At 37.7% G+C, this 20,646-nt stretch overlaps 1 protein-coding gene across 1 annotated transcript in view; it reads left to right on the top strand.

Moving 5' to 3' along the window:
* Positions 1–20,646, top strand: part of THSD7B (thrombospondin type 1 domain containing 7B) — a 765,597-nt gene that overhangs the window by 203,724 nt on the left and 541,227 nt on the right. Inside the window, exon 3 of the mRNA XM_027132057.1 lies at positions 15,366–15,614. Coding sequence (XP_026987858.1) covers positions 15,366–15,614 — 249 coding nt within the window. The remainder of the gene's footprint in view (positions 1–15,365; positions 15,615–20,646) is intronic.

Here is a 20,646-nt window from a genome sequence, read left to right as displayed (position 1 = left end):
TACATTATAGAACCTACTGATGTTTTCTTTGTGTTATAATCTCTTATCAGTCTTTATGAATGTTCTGTGTTCACTTAAGTAGAAAGTATATTCTCTGTTACTGGTGTGAATTGTTTGATGTATTTGTACCTATTGATTATACCTTGTAGGTTTTTTATATCTTTCCTTATATTTTGTCTACCAAGCCTGACTTACATTGATAATGGTTGTTAAATTCTCCTATTATTAGTGTGTTTCTTTTTCTCCTGTATCTTCGATATTTTTTCTATGCATGGCTGTTGGTATAATTTGGGGCTATATCTTCATTGTGGAATGTAGCTTTTTAGCATTATAAAGTATCCTTATTTGTTTCTTCTAATCTTTTTGACTAATTTTACTTTCTCTGATGTTAGGATTACAACATGTGCATTCTTACTGTTTTCAATTTCCTGAAAAATATTTTTCTATCCCTTTATATTTAGCCTTTTTAATCATCACACTTTAGGTACGTCTCATATTCAGCATCAGTGTGGAGTTGGGTTTTGCTTCCTGAGTCAATGTAAACATTAAATTTCTTATAATAAATGAATTAAGTTTATTCACATTTGTGGACTTATGTTTCATCTCATTTTGTCATATTATCTTAGATTAAGTTGCGGTGTATATAATATCATATTAATTGTATTTTTTTTTTTTTTTTTTGCGGTATGTGGGCCTCTCACTGTTGTGGCTTCTCCCGTTGCGGAGCACAGGCTCCGGACGCGCAGGCTCAGCGGCCATGGCTCACGGGCCCAGCCGCTCCGCGGCATGTGGGATCTTCCCGGACCAGGGCACAAACCCGTGTCCCCTGCATCGGCAGGTGGACTCTCAACCACTGCGCCACCAGGGAAGCCCTAATTGTATTTTTGTTTGCTGTATAGCTTTTACTTTTACATACTTTCTGGTGCATTCTAATTTTAGGGTTTATCTTTGTATTAAAACTTTTTATAGTGCTCTTCACTCCCATTTTTCTAATCTAATTTATTATCATGTGTTACATCAGTTTTAAATGACTCCCAACTGAGACCTTTAATTTTATTTTACCTCCCCATTTTTTTCTCTCTCTTATCCTTTCATCTTTTAGGTGAATTCTTTCTACTTGTCAGAACATGTAGCGTTTATATATTATTCTGCCCATGATCCCACTCTCATTGTAGTCTTAGCTTTACAGTTATATATATGAAATGCTTAAGGTCAGTTCTTTTGCCACAGCTTCACAAGTTGTCTTTGGTTGGATGAAGCTCAACATCCAGTAGATTCCTATGTAAAGTCACAGTGTACAGTATTTCCTGAATTTGGTAGATTAAAAGCTATTTGAAGAACTGCTTAGCAGGGTATAATATTCTTAGTTCACATTTTCTCTTTACTTTTCTTGAAAAGTGCTACTCCAGTGTAGCCTTGATTTACATGTTGTTTTTGAGAAGTCTGTTGCCAGTTAATTTTTTGGTAGTTGTAAATTATTTCATCTTTTTGCCTGAAAACCTGATTGTTTATCTTTAAAGTTTAATGGTTTTACTAGTATGTGTCTTGCAGTTGATTGTTCTGGGTCAGATTTCCAGGGTACCTGATGGGTCCTTTAAATGTATTGATTCCAATCTTCTTTTATTTTTGGAAAGGTTTTTTGGGTGGTTGTATTTGTAAACATTAGCTTTTTCCAGTGTATTGACTTCTTTTTTCCCAAGCATATCTAATGTGTGTGTTGGACATCTCTGCCTATGTTCCTACTTTCTCTGACCCATTTTACTTCTCTATTTCATCTTATTTCTCTTTTTTTTCCCCCTGCTTTCCTTCAGTACCGTATATTGTGTTTTCATTGGAATTTGTTCTTTCTTGGGCATCTTGTAATTCGGTATTCATTTTTAAATGGTTTTTTTCCTTCTGTGTTCTTCCTGAGTTCAGTGAATTCTCATTTTATGTCTTGTTTTAAATCCATTGTGGTCTTAGTTTTTGTATTTCTGATTCAAGTTAGGTTGTTTTTTTTAATATCTTTCAATGTTTATTTGAGGATATTTACTGCAGTATCACGTGTTGAATGACAGTATTTTTCTATCAGTACTTTGTTTCTGGTTGTTTATTAATTAATTAATTTATTTTTGCTGTGTTGGGTCTTTGTTTCTGTGCAAGGGTTTTCTCTAGTTGTGGCAAGCGGGGGCCACCCTTCACCACGGTGCGAGGGCCTCTCACTATCGCGGCCTCTCTTGTGGCGGAGCACAGGCTTCAGACGCGCAGGCTCAGTAGTTGTGGCTCACGGGCCTAGTTGTTCCGCAGCATGTGGGATCCTCCCAGACCAGGGCTTGAACCCATATCCCCTGCATTAGCAGGCAGATTCTCAACCACTGCGCCACCAGGGAAGCCCGTTTCTGGTTGTTTAGAGGAAATTTCTTACCAGCAGAAAATCTTTCACACTTTCTGATTTTTTGTTGTAATTTTCAATGGATGTAGTCTGCTTTATTTCTGTTTTCATTCATTTCCTGAACACAGTTCATATTTCAAAAACGTCCTCTTCTATGAGTACTGCCATCTTTTGTGACGTGTCATTTATGGACCTTATTGCTTGTAGTGGTGGTGGGGAAAGATTGGTGTGCCTTGTTTTTTTTGTTTTTTTTTTTTAATGTGGACCATTTTTTTTAAGGCTTTATTGAATTTGTTACAGTATTGCTTGTTTTATGTATTGGTTTTTTGGCCTCAAGGCATGTGGGATCTTAGCTCCCTGACCAGGGATCGAATGCACACCCCTTGCTTTGGATGGAGAAGTCTTAACCACTGGACCACCAGGGAGGTCCCAGGTGTGTCTTATTTCACCTTTGTTTGTATAGGATTCTTAATTTCTTCCACTATTTCCTTCCTTTCTTTCACTGTGTCATCTCTATGGACTACCAGCCATCCTCTCTATATATGATTATCCTCCAAAGGTATGCTTCTCCAAGACTGCCACTTCCAGTGCTGCACACTTTCAAGGCCCTCCTCTGTATGTGTGCTAGGACTACCAATTTCTGACCTGTATTGTGTGTTTTGAAGTTTGGTTAACTTACTTTTTCTGGAAAAGATTTGTCTTTGATTCATCTAGGTTTTTAACTCCTCTGTAGTCTTTTTTTTTTTTAATTGAAGTATAGTTGATTTACAATGTTGTGTTAGTTTTAGGTGTATGGAAAAGTGATTCAGTTATACATATGTATATATATATATTTTTCAGATTCTTTTCCTTTATAGGTTATTAAAAAATACTGAGTATAGTTCCCTGTGCTATATCCTTGTTGTTTATCTATTGTATATATAGTAGTGTGTATCTGTTAATCCCACACTCCTAATTTATCCCTCCCCGCCCCTTTCCCCTTTGGTAACTATAAGTTGTTTTCTGTGTCTGTGGGTATATTTCTATATTGTGTATAAGCTCATTTGTATCCTTTTTATTTAGATTCCACATATAAGCAATATCATATGATATTTGTCCTTCTCTGTCTGGCTTACTTCACTTAGTATGATAATTTCTGTAGTAATTTTTATAAGACTCTTTTAGGATGCCTCTCCTCTACTTTCCACACCTAGTAAATTGCATCTGAAGGAGGTCAGTGGCTAGTCTGTTAGAATGTTTTTCTACTTACTTGTGATCTGAAGGGGTGTGTGTTTGTGTGTTCTCTTTATCCAGTAACGGTGAACACAAGGGTAATGTGTGGTTCGTTTTACTCTTATTATTTTTGGGGAGGTAATGGTGGTAGGAGAAATTCAGAGTCAGGCAACTGCCAATGTTCTCCAAACCTGAAAGTCAAGATAGGCTTTTTTTTTTTTTAATGCAACTTTCAGGTCATAAATTTGAGTCTCTAAGAAGAAGAGTTCTCACATGGATTAACTGTAAACATAATTTTGGCCTAAAAGACAGAGAAATTTAATTTTAGTCTTGGCCATTCTGTAATTTTTTGCTGTGTGCCCATTAGAAAGTCACATAGCATTTTTGGGCATCAGTGTACTTCTCTCTCAATTGAAGGTAGCTGCTAAGACCTTCAAATGATTGCTGATATTGCTTTCATCTCTAAGTATTCACAAATATGTATCAACATATTCTTAGTACTCTAAGAAATTTGGAGAAGATAGAATCCCCTTTATTCTGAGATTTATACTGCATTTTAAATCTCTGTTGAATAATGTTTTCTGATAACAGGAAATGAGCACAATACTAAAAGCATTCCATTTTGGTATAATATCACTCAAGGATATTTCTTCTCAGGAATGTAATATGTCAGTATATCTGTGCTCTTATCTCTTTCTCCATAGAAAAATCTCTCTATCCTACAGAAGCAACTGAACAGCATACTTAAAGTATAATTTCATATTGCTATTTTAGCTTTAGTGCATGATTTTAGGTTTATTATCTATTGAACAATTTAAAATGGTATAAATCAAAATAAAACATTAAGAGGCATTTTATTTTATTTTTTTAATATTTATTTTCTTTATTTTTTTGGCTGTGTCGGGTCTTAGTTGCGGCATGTGGGATCTTTCATTGCGGTGCACGGTCTCTTTGTTGCAGCACTTGGGCTTTTCTCTAGTTGTGGTGTGCGGGCTCCAGAATGCGTGGACTCTATAGTTTGTGGCACGTGGGCTCTCTAGATGATGTGCGCGGGCTCAGTAGTTGTGGCATGCGGGCTTAGTTGCCCCACGGCATGTGGGATCCTAGTTCCATGACCAGGGATTGAACCTGCATCTGCTGCATTGGAAGGCAGATATACTATCAGACCACCAGGGAAGTCCCCAGGGGCATTTTAATAACTCAGTTTTATTTTATTGAGAATTAGAAGGAAAAAGTTTGTATATCTCAATCAGAGGTCCCCATTAGTTATAAATTCTAACGTAATATAAATATTTTTTGTCAAATAAGACATAAATTACCTCAGGCTACTTTGTCCACGAAGGGAGTTTAGAAAAGGAAACTCATAATCCTCCAGCTAAAATTTCTCAGTAATCCTTAATATTTTTCTTGGTAATTTGAAATTATTTCTTAAATTTTCAAAATTGTCTTCCAGAAAAAAATTTTTAAACTCACCTTTTCTTCAAATGTCTTCACTTGCTGAATCATATATATAGCAGGCAGCTTACTTTTAGTCTAGTTTCTAAAGCAGCCAGGGATTTCACATAAACCTTGGTATGTGCATGTTTTCCTTCTTCAAGTTATTATTCTTGTTTTTCTCAGATATTCCTATTAGGTTGACTTATGGCAGAAAAATGCTACCACTTTGCAGTCAAAATAATTTAAATAAATAACATATATTATATCTGATTTCCCAAATCTGTTCTCTTTTAAGCCTATCTAGGTTCTGGTTCTTTTCTCTTCATTTCACCATTCACATTTTATTCCCTGGTGTTATTTTCATGGTGTGATCTTGCAATCATTCTCTAAGTTAGAATACGTAAGCTCTAGAAGCAACTGTTCCCTTGTTATTATGCTATAATTTGGGTAAGCTGCTACCATATGGATAGCAGTATTTTTGCTAAATAGCTGGAATAACTGTACTTTTGAATGACCCACGGTTTTATAAAGGTTGCTAAAGTACTTTCTTAGTTAGTTGCAATTTTACTTCTATAAAAATAACTTTTTAACTGTAAAGCACATTTTGCAAGTACTAAATTCTATAAACAAATATTACATAATTTAGAACAAGTATAATGGAAATGAAAATTCTTTCACCATTCAAAACTTTGCTCATCCATTTTTAATTACTTCTAACCAGTATTTTTTTCCATGCGTAGGGCAGATTTAGCTCTGTAGAAATTTGTTTATTTATAGATTAGATCATTATGTGCTTTCACAAAGCTTTTTCTCAAAGAACTTTTTCGGTTTCTGGTTAAAGGTGGCAACTGAACATAATCATTTATTACTGCTGTATTCTGGAACCTCATTTAAATAACAGTAAAGTAATAAAAAAGGCATGAACTCTCAAGGACAAATATAATGGGAAAGGATATAAGAGCTAAAAAGAAATGTCAACGAATTTGGGGAGCTGGAAAGTAGATGAATGAGTGGTAGTTTACCTAGCAGAGTAGAAAAAGCTGAATGCTCCCCTTTAGTTGGAAGATCTGCAAGAAGCAAATCAGTTTACATGACACAGCTGTACCAGACACAAACCCATTTGCCTATCACAATTTTTTTTTTTCTTGTTTTTGCGTTACGCAGGCCTCTCACTGTTGTGGCCTCTCCCGTTGCGGAGCACAGGCTCCGGAGGCGCAGGCTCAGTGGCCATGGCTCATGGGCCCAGCCGCTCCGCGGCATGTGGGATCTTCCCGGACCCGGGGCACGAACCCCTGTCCCCTGCATCGGCAGGCGGACTCTCAACCACTGCGCCACCAGGGAAGCCCTGCCTATCACATTTTTGCCTCTTTCACAGCACATAGAAAGATATTCCACTTTGCACTTATGTTGGAGCCACTTTGCACTTATGTTGGAGCCATTTGACTGAGATCTGACCGATGCAATGTGGACAGAAGTAACATAAGCCATATCTCGGGTAAAATCATAAATCACTTCGGGCCATCCTCCTGCTCTCTCTACCTTTCTACCTAATGGTGAACTTGGAAGCCATGTATTCTAGATGGTGAATTTTTAAGATGGCTACAAACTCGGTCCTTAAGTCTTCAGGTAGAAAAGAGCCTTCTAAGAGGGATGAATAACCTGCATCAAAGTTTTTGTGAAGGGAAAATGAACACTTATTTTGTTAAACCATTGAGATTTCAGGGTTTATTTGTTACCACTGTATAGCCTATTCTGTTCTAGTGCAAGATTCTTGGAAGGTTTAAGAATTATAGGTAGTAGTAAGCAGCTCTGATTAAAAATGTGTTCAGTGTGCCTAAAAATTACTCCCTTACCTGCAGAACATAGTGTGTGAAACATCATCCTGTGAACATGCAGGTTAAGTGAAAATCTGTCCATAGTTTGTGAGAGTGTCCTGACAGCTCTTTCTCCAATCAGTTTTCAAAAAGCTGACAGCCAGCTCTATACACATAGTACAAGAGATAGGAGAATTCTTATCTTAGGAAAAACGTGAACTAAAGAATAAAGACTGATGGAGGCCAACATTTGAGGGTCTCCAATAAAATGGTCTGAGGAAATGCTTACCATTTGATGAGACCCACCTGTGATCAAAGAGCTTCCAATCTGCTTGTGACACTTCATTCTAATCCGTAAGAGCAAAGGATCATGAAAGTAAAAAAAAAAGGTTACATTTAATATTGTCAAAGATATTAAATATTCATTCATGAAATAAAAGCCAGGTAATATTAAAAATAAATAAGTAGGAAATAAGAAAGAAATATTGGACATTAAAAACTTACAAAATATGTTTGCAAAATAATTAATAAAAAGTTTGTTTTTTAGATTTAAATGGGAATTTCCACCCTAAAGTAATGACAAAAAGGTAAATACAAAAGGCAGTTATTAAAAAAAAAACCATGAATCTTGATTCAGATATAATTTTTCTTGCAACAACATGTGAACATTTTAATTTAAAATTAATAAATCACAATTCTGTATTGCTTTTAAGATTGATTATCCAAAAATTGACACATCTCAGAATTAACCAAAGTACATTTCTATTACAAGTTAGTTTATCCAAGTAAGTAAAGAATAAACCACAGCGTAGCTCCCTTAACCTAGGAGTCAGATTTTAATGACAAAGTCCGTTGCCAGCAATGGACATGCAGGTAACCATCAAGGAAGTTGTAAATACAAACCCCAAACTGCTTCTGTAAACTGAAAAGGCCTTTGTTGAGTCACAGGCGTAAGAATGGGGCATTGGCACTGCATTCAGTGAATATGGCCTTTATGACTTACGCATGGAAGTGCCTTCTAGAGTGGTCATGAGGATCACAGTCTTATACCATCTAGTTGGTTTTCTATTTCATTGGTAGCATCTTCTTTATCATAATCCATGCAGACAACTATTTACAAAGAATGTTCAAATCTGGAACTCAACAGAGGCTGTAGCTTTCCACCAGAAATAAACCAGCTTATTTCTGTAAAGTAATTCAGTCATAGCTGTAGAAGGCCAATATAATCCAGAGAAAAATGAAATCAAGAATCAAATTGAAAACAGAGACTATTAAGTGCTCTAGATACAAGTTTCACTAATTATCTTACTTATTTTTGTGAAAACCTTCCTGTATTACCAATTAAAGAAAAAACAAACCATCAGCCATTTCTATCCTTATACCTGTATCTTAACAGGGATATGATGGGAATGATAGGAAATAAAACTCATATTAAGTTCTCCTAATGTACTCCAAAACGTCAAAATTATTTTTATTCATGATTTGTACTATTGCAGGATGGCAAGTAGGTGTGAAGTCAATTAGGAGCGAATGGTGGGAACAAAAAGCCAGAACCAAAGCACATATTTTTCCCTTTCATGTGGCTCTTGGCATGTCAGAAGGGACAATACTGCCTCCAAAAGCCAAACAATTAAAATGATGAGAGAAGAAGGGAGGAGGGGAAGGGAGAAGAGAGGGCACTCTAATAATTAATGTTACAGGTCACAGACCATTTTTAAATCTTTAAAGTAAAAAATGTATTGCTATTGGGCTTCCCTGGTGGCACAGTGGTTGAGAGTCCACCTGCCGATGCAGGGGACATGGGTTCCGGGAAGATCCCACGTGCCACGGAGCGGCTGGGCCCGTGAGCCATGGCCACTGAGCCTGCGCGTCCAGAGCCTGTGCTCCGCAAAGGGAGAGGCCACAACAGTGAGAGGCCCGCGTACCGCAAACAAACAAAAAAAACAAAAAACAACAACAACAACAACAAAAGTATTGCTATCAACAAGCACATTTCATTATTCTTTCTTTCTCCAGTGTTTTACATGAATATTATTTACTTATTTGAAAACAATCTAAAGTAACTCAACATCTCAAATGACCCATGAATTTACGAAGAAGTACTTTGTCACTTAAGTTCTCACAGACAGTAAAAATGTTGGTAATGGGCCGGGAACAATGTTTATAACAAATCTCTACAGTTTACTGGTCAGAAGCTGCATCTCTAAGTAGCTGACATTTCTCTTTCATGAATATGATCTTATCTATTTTAGAGCTCACCAAGGTTCAAGCCTCTCACTTTGTCTCCGCTAGCTCCAAATATTTTTTACCTTTAAATGGAAAAAAAAAGGTTAACTTTTAAATTCTGAAAATTCAGTGGTTATTATATTATTTATCATGGGAAGGGGGGGAGGAGTAGGGTGAGAAAGGGTTAATTAAAAAACAAACTAGTTAAAATTATAACATATACAGAAACTTATTTCCAAAATGAAGGGAAAAAAAGAGGGAAGGGGAAACTAGCGGCACAAACCAAAGTCCTGAAGCCAAATCTGAAGAGGACATAGAAAGAAAAAGTGTTAAGAAAGTAGAGTCAATGGGATTCTTTTTCTGTTTCAATGATTTAGTTATAAATATAGATTATTAGTCTTCTCTGTATACATGTAACAAATGCCAAACAACTCACTATTATGAAATTTTTAAAACTGATTCTTTCACATTTGTTAAAAAAGGTAAAAATCACATTCTTTTCTTCCCTTCCTTCAGTTCAAATCCTGAACCGAAATATTACATGTAACAATAGCTGGTTCTAACTTCTATACAAAGTTAAACCATATTGAACTCCTTTGCCAATATAAGGAGCTACATAATTTCTATCACACTTGCCTCCAATTTAGGCATAAGAAACATTTCTCAAAGCAACTCAAAAGGAGCAAGTCAGGGGAAAGAAAGTTATGAAGAAGAGAGAAGAGAAGACTAGCAGATAAAACACATACTCTGAAAAACTCAAATCTGCCATTCAAGTACTGAAAATACCTCAAAAGGGACAATGAATGGGATCTATTATAATGAAGTCAGCAAAATAAAATGCAAAAAAAAAAAAAGGTCTGAAGATAATTTTGAGGAAATCTCTTTGAAAGAAAAGAATACTGAAAATAGAGGGGAAAATCAGAATTATATAGGTTAAACAAGAAGAACAAATGTGTTTAATGTTGATGTTTCCAAAATAGGAGGTCCTTCCTATAAAATGCAGTACATGAAAATATATATCAAATTGACTGATGAGCTAAATATCAAATTGGAAATATAAAACTTTTCTAGAAGAAAAAATATGAGAGCACAACTTATGGCATTGGGATGGGGAAAAATCTTGTTTGTGGTAAAAAAAAAAAAAGCACAAACTATAAAGGGAAAGACTGAAAAACAAACTGAAATGTTATGTACCACAAAAAGACACTATCAACAAAATTAAAAGTAAAATTATGGGAAAAGTTATTTGTAGCATATAGAGAAAACAACAGGGTACTTTAAAGAATCTGTATTTCTCTCTGTATATCTATTTACTGTCATCATCATCTGTTTGTGTGTACTTATGAAATTCAATAAGAAAAAGGTAGCCGAATGGAAAGATAGATGTATTAGTTTCCTACAGGTTCTATAACAAATTACAGCAAACCAAGAGGCTTAAAATAATGCAAATATATTATCTTATAGTTTTGGAGGTCAGAAGCCTAAAAGTTAAGAAATCTTGAAGACATTATTCTGTGTTTGTTTGTTTTCCTGAAGCTTCTAGGGGGAAATCCGTTTTCTTGCATTTTTCAGTTTCTAGAGGCTGCCTACATTCCTTGGGTCATGTATTATCCCAGCCTCTGATTCTGATATCATAACTACTTCTCTGTCTGTGGCCCCTTTGCCTCCCTCTTAGACAGACCCTTATAATTACACTGGGCCCACCTGAATAATCCAGGATCATCTCTTCCTCTCAAAATCCTTAACAGTCACATCTGCAAAGTTTATGTTGGCACGTAAGGTAACGTATTCACAGCTTTCAGCGATTAGGGTATGGACATTTTGGGGGCACCATTAGTCCACCTACCATAATGGACAAACAATATGAATGATTAATTCATAGGATAGGAAATCTGAGTAATCACTAATGATTTGAGAAAAATATGAATAAAGCTCAGTGGTTACCTGAAAAACCAAGTGCACTTCCTCAATATTTTGGAAAAAATAAGTCTGATAAAACCAAGAATTTTGAGCATGTAGGAAAGGGAAAATACCACAATACCTATTGTATTTGTTTACATGACTATTTATGGCCTAACTCCAGGCAAAAATACTCAGGAAATCTCTCACACATGTGTAACCACATAGAGACATGTAAAAGAAGGTTTAATACATAATCCTGTGGAATCAGAAGAAATTAAGCACAACCAAAAGGTGTACTAATGGGAAAATGAATACATAAATTGCCCTGTATTCACATGGGGGTATTACTCACTAATAAAAATGAAGGTACATTATCTGCATTTATCAACGTGGTTAGATCTAGAAGTCATAATATTAAGTGAGGAAAATAATTTCCACAGTAATATGTATAACAAAATAATATTTAAGTAAGACTTGTAAAAACATGCAAGACAATGAATGCTGTTTATGAAGATGTACATATTTAGTTAAAGTATAAAAATGCGGTGGAACATAATAAAAATCAATTTCAGGATAGTGGCTGTGTCTGGGGAAGAGAGATGGAACTGGGATTGCAAAAGACACAGGGAATTCACCTGAATTTATCATTTTTTATTTATTTAATGAAATCTGAAGTAAATGTTAGCCTTTGCTAGTAAAGTATGGGAGTGTTTATTACATTACTCTTCTGAATGTTTGAGATATTTAATACTATTTTAAAGTGGTAATTGAAGTGTTAATGAAATGAGGGTATTTTTCTGTTGATTTTTATCTTTTAAGAGCTCTGTCCTTAATTTGTATGTAAAGAGATTTCCTTACATTTCCAGAGGAAGTAACAATAACTAGAGTTATTTTTGGTTTCAAAGATTTCCTTTACAGTTGAATACTTGTGAAGTAATTTACAAATGACAACATACTCTATAAATCTCAAGGAGGTTTAATTACTGTAGCTTCTCTTTCTTTTAAAGAAATATCAACACTATATGTCTATTTTATTAAAAAGGCATACCACCTTCTGTGGAAAGATTGAGTCCCAATTCTGTGTAAAGGCAGGAATGTTTGTTTTGGACTTTAGTTTATAAGGTGATTCTTCTTGAACTGAAGGGTACAATAACTCTGGGGAGCTAAGCAGATCACATTTTATTATTCTTTTTTTTATTTTTCTGCAAATAATGAAACTAAGTAGCCATGAGACTAAGGTTGTGCTAATGTATTGTGATGCAAATTTCAGGACACATATTTCTGATTCACCATTTAGTGCTTATTCCACTATTTCGGTAAAAAGAAATCTCAGTGATCACATTAGACCAGGGCCCTATGTCATACCTTTTATTATTATTATTTTTTTAACCAAGGAGGCAAGTTAATAAAAATAACTTTAAAAATAAGTAAATATGTAATCAGTGGAATATATGCCCTTCCTAATTCCAAGAATTAGGAGCCCTTTTCAAAATTACAAAAGCCTTGACTAGGGCTTCCCTGGTGGCGCAGTGGTTGAGAGTCCGCCTGCCGATGCAGGGGACGCGGGTTCGTGCCCCGGTCCGGGAAGATCCCACATGCCGCGGAGCGGCTGGGCCCGTGAGCCATGGCCGCTGAGCCTGCGCGTCTGGAGCCTGTGCTCCGCACGGGGAAAAGACAAAAAAAAGAGAGGGCCCGAACAAAAAAAAAAAAAAAAAAAAAAAAAAAGCCTTGATTAATCCCTGCAACTCCATGCAAGTACTTGTACTGTTGGAATCTTACCCCTTCTTCTGGTCCAATAGGAAGAGTCAGTTCGGTAAAGATGAGAGTGACAGCTAGGAAATGGTAAGAACCAAACCACTACTTCTGTAGACAGAGAACTGTGTAGTATGGGATCTTCTTTAGGAAAGGAAGAAGAAAATCCTTCCGAGAAATTAAAACTCCTTATCTAAAAACATACACAAATTAAAAACTTTATTAAAGTTCTGTTTTCGTTTGCCAGGGCTACCTTAACAAAGTACCACAGACTGTAACTTAAACAACAGAAATTAACTTTGTCACAGTTCTGGAGGCTGGATCAAGTGTCAGCAGAGTTGGTTTCTTCTAAGGCCTCTCTTTGGCTTGTAGACCATTGTCTTCTCTCCAAGCCTTCTCATACTCTTCCTCTGTGTGTCTGTGTCCTAATCTCTTCTTACAAGGACACCAGTCCTACTGGATTAGGAGCCACCCCTAGTGACCACATTTAAAAGACTATCTTCACGTACAGATACATTCTGAAGCACTGGAGGTTAGGACTTTGACATATGAATTTGAGAGGGGCATAACTCGGCCAATAATAATTTCTGAAATGTCAAAACGTAGAAGCTTGTTGATTAACATCTTTCTGTTATATCATAAACCAAAAATAGGTGGGCCTTCCCTCTTTCCTCCACATTGTACAGTGACGATACATTATGATTTATGTGGGGCATTTTCAAGAGAGGTTCTTCCTATTTTGTCTTGATCCCAGGCCTCCCAAATATCTAATTGGAGTGAGTGATGGTAATGAGGTATGCATTGCTTTTTTCATTTTGAAGAGGCTAATATGATCTGAATAGGCTTTTAAAAAATATTGGACCAAAGGTTTATCTTATATCATTGTGGAATTTGAAAGCCATGCTAATCCTCTATGGCTTCATGATGAATATCAGTATGGAAATCTCACTATATTTTACTCATCACTGTGGCCAGATATGAACATATTTCATTCTCCCCTGCACACTGTCTACTATAATCCATTTCTGTTGGTGGCTCCCTTACTCTACGTACTTTCCCAAGTCAGAAATTTGGAAACATTTTAATACTTCTCTCTTTTTAAACACATACAAAGGAACTATTGCCAAACCCTGTGTATTATTCCACCAAGTTTCATAGGCTCAATTTTGGAAGTCAGTGTTTGAACATTGACCCTTTCTTTGATTTACAGTCCTGTCAAAATTATCCTTTTCTTCCACAAAGTAATGGATGCCTTTGACTGAATAAGGGAAATACTAACAACAAAGAAAAGAAAAAAATGCCAATAATACTCAAAATATTGTCTCCCTACATGAGTCTGATTTTCTCCCTTTAACATTATTTAATGCTCAAATAAATCCAAATTCCTTAGCCTTTCCAGAAATCCCTTTTGAAGAACTACATACCTAATATTTATCCACATTCCTCTTTGAACTTTACGTGTCATAAATGGACACATTTATGACAGTTGACAAGTTGGCTTTTACTTTCCCCCATTGGTGTGCTTGTGAATATTTGACCACCAGTTCTGGGGGTTGAAGGGGTCAGGGTAGGGTAAAGGGACTTGATTGATGGCATTTGCTGGTTTCTATAGTGTAAATACTTCCACCATGGCTAATTTTAAGCTACTTACATGAAATCAACAGGCTTGCAAAATTCCTGAAAATTTTACAGTTGGCCCTTGTTAAACAGTAAATCCAACTCTAGCATACCACTGGTTCCTATACCCACAAATTTTATCTCAGGGCTTCAAATATGCTACTTCCTTGAGTTAAAATAGTCTTCTTTCCGTGCCTGAGAAGTTTCCATTAATCTTTTAAAATGCAGCTTAGATGTCCTTCTGTCTTAGAACCTGCCTCACCCCTACCCCCAGCTTTCCCAGGTGGTCTATCACTGCCTCATCAGTTTTTCTCCTCATCATTGTAAGTGCTTTTATGTTGAGTTCATCACAGTATCATGTTATCTTTTTATTTATCTGTTTTCCAATTACATTGTTAGTATTGGAAAGCACTTCAGTTTTGCAGATGAGGAAATGGATGCGCAGAGCCTAACAGTATGGGGAAACATAATACCACATTTATTTATTTTTTAATCGCTCAGTATTTAAAAGAATGGACAGAATAGTACTCGAAAGCTTACATTTACCTTTGTTTGACCTTAGACAAATGATTTAGCCTTCCTGACCTTAAGTATTGTCATCTACAAATGGACATAATAATATGTATACTCAAGAGACTGTTGTAAGTGCCTGTGAAGTACAGGACAGTGTGTGACACCTAGGAACCACTGAACGAAGGGTAACTCTAGGCTGTATCAGACGTGAAAGCACATGAGAAGAACCTCCATTATTTCTGATGATGCTTTGGACAAGGTACAATGTGGACTCACCTTACACACGTGTCTTGCGAGAGTGAAATAACTTCACAGGTTCAGATGAAATAGAGCGTTCATTCTTAAAATATATGTCCTTCAGTATTTTATCATGATGCCTCTAACATTTAAAAAAAAAATTCTCCTACTTGAACGCTATCCCAGATTTCAGGCTTTTTCTTTTCATCCAGAATAGGCACTTCATAATGTTGGTTGTACCCATTTAGTCTACGGCCTACTGTTTTCTGTTTCTGTTCCTTCAGGCTTTGCACGCAAGATCCCTTGCCTGTGACCATCCAGTCCTGCATCATGCCGAAAGACTGCGAAACCACCGAGTGGTCCTCCTGGAGCCCCTGCTCCAAGACGTGCCGTTCAGGGAGCCTCTCGCCAGGATTTAGAAGCAGGAGCCGGAATGTGAAGCACGTTGCTGTTGGAGGCGGAGAGGACTGCCCTGAACTTCTCGAGAAGGAGGCCTGCATCGTTGAAGGAGAACTTTTGCACTCATGTCCCAGGTATTGTGTATTCTTTGGCATGAGTGTTCAGTTGTTCTATATAATCTCACTTTATGTGGTATAGAGAGGTTAACAATAACTGTAGCTGTGACTTATGACTCAGTGCAGAGTTTCATATTAGGCAGTAAAGCCTAGGGGGGGTAAGAGCATGGGTTGTGTTGATTGCCTGGGCTCCAATCCTATTTCTAATTATGTGATTGTTATGACTTTGTAATTTATGTGAATTTTGGCAAGTGACTTAAATCTAGTGCCTCAGTTTACTTTTCTACTAGCAGTACTTACTTCATCCAGCACCTGGCGTATCATAAGTGCTTAATAACCATTAGTTATCATTACCTGACATGTCACACCTAATTTTTATGACAACCTAAGAAGCCATTCATAAGCACCTTCATTTTGCAAATAAGGCCATTGATGCTCAGAGAGATTAAGTAACTTCTGAGGTTACATAGTTAATGAGTGACAGCCGCCTGATTCTAAGGATGCTCTTTCTCTGAAAGTCACTGCTGCTCTGGGCACTGTTTCTATTTCAGAGTCCCTAGGGAACCAGAGAATGCTGAGAAAAGGGTCGACATAAATTAGTAGCTAAATTTAATATCTTGATCTTAGTTATATTTTGCCTGATTGCGTAGCCCTTGGTGAAGACGTCCAGTGCATTTTCCTCTGGTTGTTGGCTTACAGTGGGATCAGTCTGATAATGACAGAAATCGCTGGGGCTGGCTGTTTAGAAGTCTGTTGCGGATGAATTTGTAATAATTCCTGCTGGACAGCTGCCCTGAACTATATCTTAAGTCTGTATTTTAGATTTAAATAGCTTTTTTTTTTTTTTTTTTTTCTTTTGCGGTACACGGGCCTCTCACTGCTGTGGCCTCTCCCGTTGCAGAGCACAGGCTCTGGACGCGCAGGCTCAGCGGCCATGGCGCACGGGCCCAGCCGCTCCGCGTCATGTGGGGTCTTCCCGGACTGGGGCACGAACCCGCGTCCCCTGCATCGGCAGACGGACGCTCAACCACTGCGCCAGGGAAGCCCTAAATAGCTATTTTAGATAGAACTTTTCTATAGTCTCCGAGATTTGAGATCACTCCCTCGGTGAAAAATAAAATGAGGCAAAAAATAACTGCTTGTAGAAATTAATCATCTGGGGATATGTGAAGGGTAAGTGGGTTACAAACTCAGCTGGTGGTGTTGATGGGCCTGGTGATTCCTTAAACCTGAAATAAAGCATGTATGGGCGGGGCAGAGGTTGAGGTTGGGGGCGGGTACAGAGGAGCAAGTTCCTGTTTACACATTCATAGTCATTCACTTCCTCCACCTCACCATTGAAATCAGGGTGGATTCAACATATTCCTTACATATTGATTGTTCATTTTTTACTAAAATGACTCCTTTGATTTACATCATTTCTTGCCTGAAAAGCGGAGAGAGCAGATGTATTTCACGATCCTTGGCAGATTAACCTGTTGTCACAGAATCCTCCCTAATTGTATTGAGTTTGTGTCCAATCTTTCAAGACACTAATTTGGGGCAAAACATGGGATTGGAAAGAAAACCTGAGGTCTCTGTCCCTTTTGAACTTGGATAGGCTTTGGGTTAGAATTGCATCGCCATCACACTTAAAGTGTGTGTCCTTGGACAAGCTGTACGACTTCTCTAAGACATTTCCCTCTTCAATAAAAGTGTCTAATTATACTGCCTGTGTTGAAGGTTGAACAGCTACAGACTAGCACTGTCTGTCCCGGTGTTCAGCACATGAGGCACTACACGAATACTGACTCTTATTGTTGCTCTTTGCAGGTGGGTTTTGGTTTCATTTCCTCCAGTAAGAGGAAGGCATACTGTATTAATTTAATGGAGTAGAAAGTTATTTCTTCTGGGTGATTTGGAGATTTTTTTTTTTCCCCCGTGGAGGCATTATTTAGGAGGGTTCTCAATGTTAGGCTGCTAGGAATAGAATCTGGGTTTAATGATGACCTTGACCTTGGCACCTTTTTTCTTTATTCCTTTCACGGAATGGCATGACCTCTTCCTGATATTTTTAACAGTTTTTTGATTTATAGACATCCGCCTATTTTTTTTAAATTTTTTTTTTTAAGGAATTCCTTTATTTTTTTATTATTTATTTATTTATTTTTGGCTGTGTTGGGTCTTCATTTCTGTGAGAGGGCTTTCTCTAGTTGCGGCAAGCAGGGGCCACTCTTCATCGCGGTGCACGGGCCTCTCACTATCGCGGCCTGTCTTGTTGTGGAGCACAGGCGCCAGACGCGCAGGCTTAGTAGTTGTGGCTCACGAGCCTAGTTGTTCCGCGGCATGTGGGATCTTCCCAGACCAGGGCTCGAACCCGTGTCCCCTGCATCGGCAGGCGGACTCTCAACCACTGTGCCATCAGGGAAGCCCCGCCTATTTTTTTTCTTCTCTTTTCTTTGTTAATAACTATTACGATTCTCTTGGAATCATCAGAGTGGTGCCTCCTTGACGATGTTGAGAAAGTTGAGTTGGATAACCTTTTGTTCAAGAATGACTACCTTTTATTGAGCATCTACTGTTGGCCAATAACTATATCAGAGATTGTATAAAGATTATTTAGAATAACATAGAATGTATTATCCAAATAGAACATTTTTGAGAGTGAAAGGGATGTAAATCGGTGCTGTTCGGATTCAAATTAAAGTCCATTTGACTTCAAGGTCAGTGCTCTTTCCAACACATCACACTGACCCTAATGATAATCATAGTGAAGACACACACCCAGATAAGGGTATAGACACACATATACATGTATTCATATGTATCATTTTTTTCCAACAATATACCGTGGAATGGTAATACTTCAAGATGTACCCAAGATTAATTTCTGTATTTTTCATTTGATTGAACCTTAACATCTGAAAACAGGGCCTGACAGAGTTCATTGGAGATGAACCTGGGCCTCTAGTTCTGCTGTTTGGAAATGTTACTGAGTATGACATTTTCTAAAAGCCTTCTCAAATAGTGAATTTGTAGGAAATAGGAGTCTTCGAAAATTCACTGAATACCAACCAGTGTTTCCTAGGGAGACTGACGTGTTAGCTAATGATTCCACTTTGTGGTGGAAAAGAGCATGTATAAATAATAGCAACAAAATTAACATTGGCTGACATTCTTATTTGTCTGAAATCCGAGCTGTGGCCTCTACCACAGGAAAGCATAAAGGCCGTGTGCTAACTTTTGTTTCTACTTGGACACCAGTGATTAAAATTCATTGTGAACAAGGGAAATGGAAACAAAAATCTCTTAGGGAACAAAAATGTCCATTTTTCCTTTCCCAGAATTCATGAGCACTTCATATGCATCAAGCAATTTAATTCACCATCCTTCTCCCCAGCAGGGAAATGTCCCTCTTAGAATGTGGTTTGGCTTTTACCCTTCCACCATATTTGCTATAGGAGATGTGTTCCTTTCCTCAATAAATATACTCTGAGCTCTTCCTATGTGCCAAGCAGTATGTTAAGTGTTTCCGATACCTCAGAGGACACATTAGACAAAGTTCCCTCCCCCTTGTGGGACCTAAATTTTAGTGAAGATATACCAAATAAATAAAATAAATAAAATAAACTATATACTTTGTGTACAAGATATGGAAAAAATGAAGCATTGGAGCAGGGTAAAGATAGAGGCTTCTGGGGTGCTGTGATGGGGGATCAGCTCAGGTTACAGAATTAAAGAGACTGTCCTTAGAGAAGCCTCATTTGAACTAGCAGGATCTGTGGGGAGGACTTGAAGGAAGTGAGGAAATTAGCCTTTCATCTGATTAGAGGAAGAATATTCCAAGAAGAGATAAGCTAGAGATGTGCTCTGGTTCCTGCATGTTCATAATGCTCACAACGGTTTTTAGTTGCGTAGCTTGGGGACTACTCATCTCACCAGCTGGACTCCACTGGTCAGCATTTTCACTGTGAACAAAATGTGTGCCAAGCCCTAAGGCATGATTACATGAAAGGAAATGTGACCATGAGGAACCCCTTCTCGAGGAGCTCCCTGAGAGCGAACACTTTGGAAGCGCCTCAGGGCAGCTAGCATAAGTTAACCCGAAAGGAGACAGGGGCCAGCCTATGTTAAGCTAACTGGGGAAATTTTAGAACTACAGTTGATCCTTGAACGGCAGTGGTTTGAACTGCACAGGTTCTCTTAGAGGCGGATAGTTTTGAATAGTAAATGCTACAACATCACATGATCTGAGGTTGGTTGAATCCATAGACGCAGAACCATGGATGCAAAGGGTGACTATCAGTTGTAGCAGATTTTCTGACTGCCTGGAGGATTATCACCCCTAACCCCACATTGTCCAAGAGTCAACTGTATAAGGGAGTTAGCATTGTGTAGCCTTAAGCTCACCTCAAAAGTATGCTATTTGACCAAGATATGTATAGACTCCATGAAACTCCTTTCTTCAGTATTATACAGTCTACTTGAAATTTTGTGCTCCCCCCTCCAACACGCTGAACTCACACTGTACATTATGGGGTTGGGATAGAAATGAGAGAGATGGGACAAATCTACTTGTCACTGGCTACCTTTTCTCTTGGTGTGTTGACCTCTTATCATTGTCATCATGGCTTTAGGCATTACGTTACTCTCTGCCTGAAAACACTGAAAGATATGTGCTTTCTAAGATGCCTTGGCACTTGCGTTCTTTCTTTTGTCCTAATTAACATCTAAAGCATTAGATCCTCCATCTCAACTAAGAGGGAGGTGAAAAGCATTCTAAGACCATAAATGATAAGGTGGCCCTGTTTACTGGATAGCATAAGGAAAGGCAGAGGACACAGGTAGCTGAGACATGACTTGATGCTGGAACAGCTATGACTCCAGATCCTTCGTGCCTAAGCAGAGAGCCTGTTTTGGCTGAAGACACTGTAACACACGAGAATACTGAAAAACGTCAACATCTTTCTTGGAAGCGACACCTCAGATGACCTACCAGCAACTTCCACCACCTCACCAGGAGGCTTTCACACCAAAATGGCTGTTCTACTTCTTAAATGATCATTTAGAG

This window comes from Aethalodelphis obliquidens, unplaced genomic scaffold (assembly GCF_003676395.1).
Source record: "Aethalodelphis obliquidens isolate GAN/ISIS:26980383/991018 unplaced genomic scaffold, ASM367639v1 scaffold2, whole genome shotgun sequence".
NCBI classification, from domain to species: domain Eukaryota; kingdom Metazoa; phylum Chordata; class Mammalia; order Artiodactyla; family Delphinidae; genus Aethalodelphis; species Aethalodelphis obliquidens.
This window is presented reverse-complemented; position numbering and strand designations above follow the sequence as displayed.